Source organism: Osmerus eperlanus, unplaced genomic scaffold, assembly GCF_963692335.1.
Source record: "Osmerus eperlanus unplaced genomic scaffold, fOsmEpe2.1 SCAFFOLD_890, whole genome shotgun sequence".
In the NCBI taxonomy this organism is placed as follows: Eukaryota; Metazoa; Chordata; class Actinopteri; order Osmeriformes; family Osmeridae; genus Osmerus; species Osmerus eperlanus.
Window position 1 is genome coordinate 1 of NW_026911513.1, and position 7,502 is coordinate 7,502.

The 7,502-nt window shown below is 52.1% G+C and overlaps 1 protein-coding gene across 1 annotated transcript; it reads right to left on the minus strand.

Moving 5' to 3' along the window:
* Nucleotides 1-4,616: 4,616 nt before the first annotated feature.
* Nucleotides 4,617-7,176, minus strand: LOC134016157 (galanin receptor type 1-like). The gene has a single exon (XM_062455561.1). The coding sequence runs from the start codon at nt 6,818-6,820 to the stop codon at nt 5,090-5,092; it is 1,731 nt and encodes a 576-aa protein (XP_062311545.1). The 5' UTR covers nt 6,821-7,176; the 3' UTR covers nt 4,617-5,089.
* Nucleotides 7,177-7,502: the final 326 nt, after the last annotated feature.

Sequence of the window (7,502 nt, forward strand, 5' to 3'; positions counted from 1 at the left end):
CCCGACAGTTAAAAGAAAATGCTTCACTTTGTTTTTGTAGGAGGTAAATCTGTCGCAATACGACGGTGGGTCACAATGACTGATGGGTCAGAATGACCCGAAGATAACACAAGGGTTAAGAGTGCGGGTTTCCTCTGAATACCATGGAGCCAGTTTCTTGTCCTTTCTTTTCCTTGGTTTGAGAGGGGCAACAGAGACTAGGGATAGCTGAAGAACCAAATTCAGATCCCTCGTTTTAGTATTTAATGATTTATTTGGGACGTCAAGGACTTCTAGTGCAGCGGGTAGAATATTAGCCAGTTCCAGAGCTGTGTTTGGGGTTATGCAGCGGCTAGTAGAAATATTCTTAGTGCCTCCAAGGCTCTGGCAGAGGTCCATTTTGAAGGTGACCAGACAATGGTCTGATAATATAGGATTGTGGGGGTGGACAATGACGTCACTAATCTTGATTCCCCGCGTGAGAACTAAATCTAATGTATGCGAGTGAAGATGGGTAGGTTTGGAAACCACCTGAGTGAGACCTGTGGAATACATTAGAGCAGTAAAGGCCTTACTTAAAGGATCTTTTGGGTCATCCACATGAATGTTAAAATCACCCATAATCAAGACGTTATCAGTATATGTCACAAGATCAGCACTAAAATCTGCAAATTCCTCCAGGAAGAGGGAATACGGGCCGGGGGGCCGGTATAGAGTAACTATACAAAATGAGGGAGGGGGGCCAGGAGTAGTAGCATTATTCCTAGCATTCCAGTATGGGTTTTTGGCAGATTTAGACGTAGATAATACTTCAGAGAGGGCGGCACTGTCATCAGAAAACTTAGTAGGAAGAGCAACGGGGGAGCAAGGCTGAATACATATTAAATTGGTATAATTCCTAATACTTGAAGGCCGAAATTTAGAGAAAGGGCTGGGGACCGACACCGTCTCAATGGGAGAAACGACATCAGCAACCTCACTGACTACACTACAAGCTAGGCTATCGGGCCCCCAACAGCTCACAACATACCTATCAACAAACCTATCAGACTCTCTAAGAGACTGAGGCCCGGCTTGTTCTAGTGAGTGTCAGGCCTGCTCTAAAATAGCTTCAATATTCCTAGACAATAGAAAAGCACCTCTCCAGCTCGGATGGAGCCTGTCACTTTTCAACAAGCCAGGTTTGGCCCAGAAACAAGACCAATTATCTACAAATCCAAAACCCTGTTCTGAACAGAAGCGAGCCAACCAGCGGTTAAGAGAGACAAGTCTGCTGTAGATCTCGTCAGTCCCCCTAACAGGTAGTGGGCCAGAGACTATTACTCGATGCAGAGACACACACACACACACACACAGACACACACACACACAGACATGCACACACACACAGACACACACAGGGACAGGGGAGCCGCCTTGGCTCATCCAGGCCCCAAAATCCCCCAGGAAAGTCTGGGGTTCTGCTGGGTCATGCTGGGTTCTGCTGGGTCATGCTGGGTTCTGCTGGGTTCTTCTGGGTTCTGTTGGGTTCTGCTGGGTCATGCTGGGTCCTGCTGGGTCATGCTGGGTTCTGCTGGGTCATGCTGGGTTCTGCTGGGTTCTGCTGGGTTCTGTTGGGTTCTGTTGGGTTCTGCTGGGTCATGCTGGGTCCTGCTGGGTCATGCTGGGTTCTGCTGGGTTCTGTTGTGTTCTGCTGGGTCATGCTGGGTTCTTCTGGGTTCTGCTGGGTTCTGTTGGGTTCTGCTGGGTTCTGCTGGGTTCTGTTGGGTTGTGCTGGGTTGTGCTGGGTTCTGTTGGGTTCTGCTGGGTTCTGCTGGGTTCTGTGTGACCTGCATCGTCCTGACATCCAGCTGGTGATGCTGATAATAAATGATCATCCATAAACACTTTTCTATCACTGAGAGGTAGTGTGTGTCTGTGTGTGTGTGCGTGCGTTCACAGGTGGATCAGAAGTATAGAACCACATCCTCTCCAGCTGTTCTGTTTAAAGGTAAAAACCACACACACACACACACCAGGCCAGCTCATCAAATAGAGCAGCTTATAATTGGTTTAAAGATGTTCTGCAGTCGGTTGTTTCTATCTGGACTGGAAATATGGTGAAATTGAATTTTGTGTGTGACCACTCCACTCTACTGACTTATGCTTCTCTAATCTGGTCTTCTCTTTTGTTCTTTACTCAACTTTAGATCCGACTGTATTGTCAGGGTTAAAGATACAGGGTATATGGTACAGAGCCAGGGAGATGAGAGAGGGAGGGAGGTAGAGAGAGGGAGGTAGAGAGAGGGAGGTAGAGAGAGGGAGGTAGAGAGAGGGAGGTAGACAGAGGGAGGTAGAGAGAGGGAGGTAGAGAGAGGGAGGTAGACAGAGGGAGGTAGAGAGAGTGAGGTAGAGAGAGGGAGGTAGAGAGAGGGAGGTAGAGAGAGGGAGGTAGAGAGAGGGAGGTAGACAGAGGGAGGTAGACAGAGGGAGGTAGAGAGAGGGAGGTAGAGAGAGGGAGGTAGACAGAGTGAGGTAGAGAGAGGGAGGTAGAGAGAGGGAGGTAGAGAGAGGGAGGTAGAGAGAGGGAGGTAGACAGAGGGAGGTAGAGAGAGGGAGGTAGAGAGAGGGAGGTAGAGAGATGGAGGTAGACAGAGGGAGGTAGAGAGAGGGAGGTAGAGAGAGGGAGGTAGAGAGAGGGAGGTAGACAGAGGGAGGTAGAGAGAGGGAGGTAGAGAGAGGGAGGTAGACAGAGGGAGGTAGAGAGAGGGAGGTAGAGAGAGGGAGGTAGAGAGAGGGAGGTAGAGAGAGGGAGGTAGACAGAGGGAGGTAGAGAGAGGGAGGTAGAGAGAGGGAGGTAGACAGAGGGAGGTAGAGAGAGGGAGGTAGAGAGAGGGAGGTAGAGAGAGGGAGGTAGAGAGCAAGAGAGAGAGCTTCTCAGCAGGTATGAAGGGAACAAGGTGTGATGACACCAGGGAAGTGGAGGAGAGGGGAGGGTGGGCTGAGAGGAGTGGAACAGTGCAGGAAACAGATACGAGGTGGCAAGTAGAGCAGTACATAATTACTTGTCTACTTTACTCTACTTCACCTTATGGTGCTCTAATCATATGCATTCTAAACGGCTCTACTCTGACTGACAGGTAGTACTGCAGCATAGTTTAGAGGTGTGTGTGAGTGAGTGTGTGAGTGTGTGTGCATGTGTGAGTGTGTTTGTGTGTGTTCAAACTCAGAGCAATGCTCCAGGCTTCCCCTGGGTCTGCAGTCACTGCATATCAGTCTGTTCCTCCTCCCTCCTTCTCTCTCTCATCTCTGTGACCAGATGAACTCCCTTCTCTCCTCTTTTCCTCTCCTCCGTTCTTCTCTCCTCCCCTCCCCCACTCTCCTCTTGAGTATGTTGTGTGTGTCTCTGTGAGAGTGTGTGTCTGTTAGTGTGTGTTTGTGTAATGGTTTGTCATCACATGTTCCATTCACAGAAAGGTACAAGTGTGTGTGTGTGCGTGTGCGTGCGCGTGCGCGTGTGCGTGTGTGTGTGTGTGGGAGTCAATGACATTTCGCTGGCGGCTTGTTTATTTTCCTATGTGATTAAATGAGATGTGACCCTTTGGCCGTTGTAAATAGTCTGATTCGATTGGTCAGATCTCACGCAGTGAATAGGCGAGTCAGACACTCACACCCTCTCTGGGTAATACAACCCGACAATCCTTCTGGACAGGGTGTGTGTGTGTGTGCGTGTTAGTGTGGAGTTGTCTCTGATATCTAACAAGACCCTAATGGGGATGCCAAAAATATGTGTGATCTGTGTCCATTTTGCATGTGTGCGTTTCCAAGTGTGTGTGTGGAGAGGTCATGTCCATGTGTGAATCACCTGTTAATGAAGCTGTTAACCAGCTCAGCTGAGCTCAGTGTATGTGTGGTGAGTGTGTGAGCTGATTGGCTGTGAGGGTGGGCTCTGTGATCTGATTGGTTGATCCTGACCTTTGTTGGCCTGTTGTTCTTCCTGCCTGTAACCTTGTTTGGAAATCAATAGTACCTGTTTCTGAGTGTGTGTGTTGTTGGGTGGGTGGGTGTGTGAGTGTGTGTTGTTGGGTATGTGGAGGTGTGTTAGTGTGTGTGTTACTTTTAAACCTTTTCATGCAGTTTCTGAGGCTTGTAGTCATGCCAACACAAGCCCTGGTCTTCCATCTTCGTACAAACACACATCAGACACACATACACACACACATCAGACACACATACACATACACACCAGACACACAGAGAGAGAGGAGAGTTGTTGTTGACCTCTCCAACATTAATTGGTATGTAATATTTATGCCACAAGCATCACAACAAATGCCCCCAAGTATGAATGTGTGTGTGTGAGTGTGTGTGTGCGTGTGTGTGTCATCTTGCATTGCTGCTGTTTACCCACTCGCCATGCGTGCCAGGGAGCCAATAAGAGGTGACCTCTGGCACAATCAGGAAGGTTACCGTGGAAATGAGCCTGACAACTTCTGACAATGCCCATATTTGGTTAGTTATATAAATGTATGCATGAATATTTAAAATTTGATAAATAATGAAGTACAACAACTCTTTAATGGACTCTTCTTTATAAGACACCAACATAACCACAGTGAGCATCCCCAGTGTATCATCTGTGTGGGAGGGGAGATAGATGTGTGTAAACATGCTGATCCTGATCTTGTCTGCTTCAGACACACTTCAACCACAAGTCCAACCGCACTTTTATTTCCTCTGATCTCCACAGGTGTGTGTGTGCATAGTGTCTGTCTGTTTGTGTGTGTGTGTGTGCATAGTGTCTGTCTGTTTGTGTGTGTATGTCTGCATAGTGTGTGTTTGTGTCTGCATAGTGTGTGTGTGTGTGTGTCTGCATAGTGTATGTGTGTGTCTGCATAGTGTTTATCTGTTACATTAAATGGCCCTGTCCTCCACAAATCAACTCTGAGGAGTGAGGCCACACAGTTGGTGTGAGGGTTTGCTGTTCCTAGTGCTGTGGATAATCCATTGTCCAGTCACAGCATAGATTGCAGTCTACCCCTCGACCAATCAGATAACCTCCCCAAGCCACTACAGGTGCATCTGCTCTCTGATGTCATCTCTATCTCGGTCTGGTTTTAAAGGGACAGTGTCATATATTTTTTTCTGCATAATGTTCTCTTAAAGGGAGTGTGCCTCTCTCCCCTGAGCCTGGTCTTAAAGGGACAATGTGTTCTCCAGAGTACCTCCTGGAAGTTAACGGGTCATTTCCTGTTCTTAAAGGAGAAGTGTCCTCTTTGTGGGCCCCAGTTCGTCTCGTTAAAGGCAGGGCCCCGCCCCTCTCCCCCTCCTGTCCACAGTCCCCAGAGACAGACAGTGAAGATGGGGTGAGGGGCATTTCTGGCTGGCTGGCCAATAGGGAGCTCTCACATAGACTCTGGCTGAACCAATCAGAGTTGCTGTGATCAGAGCTCTCTCCGTCAGCCATCTTGCATTCCTCTATCCCCGCCCCTTCCGCTCCCGCGCCCCGCCCCCCAAATCCGCCGAGCATTCTGGGACGGCTCGTTACCACGGTATCCGCGTCGTCCCGGCTCTTCACCGAAACCGTATCCACGGCAACAGCGTCGTCGCTACAACCCTCCTCCTCCTTCCCTTGGCCGGGGCCACAGCAGAGCCGAGCCAGGCGTTGTTGCCGGTATCGCGAGCGCAGGAGCCGTGCGGAGCGGTAGATGTCGCCCAGGAAGCAGTAGCAGAGTGGGTTGAGAGAGGAGTTGGTGAGGCCCAGCCACTGGGCGAAAGGACGACTCTGCAGGAGCCAAGATGGAGGCCGCTGGCGCTCGCGGTCGATCCAGAGGTCGGCCAGGTACAGGGGCAGCCACGAGACGGCGAACAGCAGCACCAGCGCCACCACCACCCGGGCGATCCGCCTCCGCGCCCGCAGACGAGCACAGTGGAGGGCCCGGCTACGGGGGTCCAGCTCTGAGAAGGGCCCCCCGTGCCCCCCGCCCCCCAGCCTGCGGACGGTCAGGAAGCCGATGGCCAGGTTGAAGGAGACGGGGAGGCAGTAGAGAGCCAGGAACAGCAGCACGTTGTAGCCCTGCTTCAGCCTGGGGCCCGGCCATGCCTCCTGACACACCACCAGCACCAGGGAGCCCAGCGCCACCTCCTCCCTCCGCGCCAGCACCGCCAGCGGGGAGCAGATGGTCCAGGACACCACCCACACCACGGCCACCATGGCAATGATACGGCGCCGGGTGAAGAGGGTGCGGGCGCGGAGCGGCGAGCGGACACTGACGTAGCGGTTGATGCTGGTGACCGTGAGCGTGAGCACGCTGGCGGAGACCGACACCGCCTGGGTGAACGGCACCGCCCGGCACAGGAAGTCTCCGTACACCCACTGGGCGTAGATCTGGTTGCCCAGGGTGACGGGCATGCAGACGAGGACCACGGCCAGGTCGCACACGGCCAGGTTCACCAGGAGGAGCCGCGTGGCGCTGGCGCCCGCCAGACGGCTGTTGCCACGACGACCCGTCAGCACGCGCAGGGACATGGCATTACCCACGATGCCGAGCGAGAAGGAGAGGGAGTACATGATGGAGAGAGCCACGGTGGTAGGCTCCCTCACCGTCCAGAGGAGAAGGCTCTCCAGGTCAGAGGGGGGGGAGGGGAGAGGGAGGGAGGGGGAGGAAGAGGGGGGAAGGGAATAAGGAGAGGAGGAGGGGAGGAAAGAGAGGGCAGAGGAGGAGGGGGAGAGAGAGGGGTGAGACGGTGGGAGGACAGGGGGACTGAAGCTGAGATTGGCTCCTCCTCTTTGGTAGTCCATGGTAACATTCTGAAGGAGGAGGAGGAGCAAAGGAGAGGAACTGGGTGGGTCCACTTTCATGCTGTTACCTGAATGGTCCGGATACAGGTGGTGTCATCGGGCAGTAAGTGTTGATCAGTCTCCAGTCCAGCTCTGTGCATCTAGATTTACTTACATTAAGTAGATGAAGTAGACCAAAGAATACTCCCAGAAAGTTCCAGTTAATCAATAAATCAGAGTTCCAGAGTTCCATCCAAGCTAGAATTCTGAGCTGACGGCCATGATGTCATCACCTCCTCTGTGAAGGGTGAGTGGTAACTATAGTGACCCTGTTTTGTCTTCCTGGTCCACAGCCAATCATCTGGAAGATCCGGTTCCTCAGATCCGGTTCTCCTGTAGAACCTTCAGCTTCCAGGTGAGGTTCCTCAGGTCCAGGCTCTGATAGGAACAGCTGCTGTATCAGGGAGGGAGGGAGGGAGGGAGGGAGGGAGGGAGGGAGGGAGGGAGGGAGGGAGGGAGGGAGAGTGGAGAGGTAGATTTAGGGAGGGAGGCTGTTGGCAGGAAGAGGTCACTGATCTGAGACGAGCCACTAATACACCTCCACATCCCCAAGGGAGGGCCACTCTCTCTTTGTTGTCAGAGGTTATGTCTTTTCTCTCTATCTCTCTCTCTCACTCTCCCACCTTCAGGCTCCAGGTAAACTGTGGACAGAGAGAAGCATTACTGCAGACACCTCCCCTCTCTCTCTCTCTCCCTCCCTCTC

What these genes read in the sequence shown, in the direction of transcription:
- LOC134016157 (XM_062455561.1), bottom strand. Translation starts at nt 6,820, where the DNA reads ATGAAAGTGGACCCACCCAGTTCCTCTCCTTTGCTCCTCCTCCTCCTT.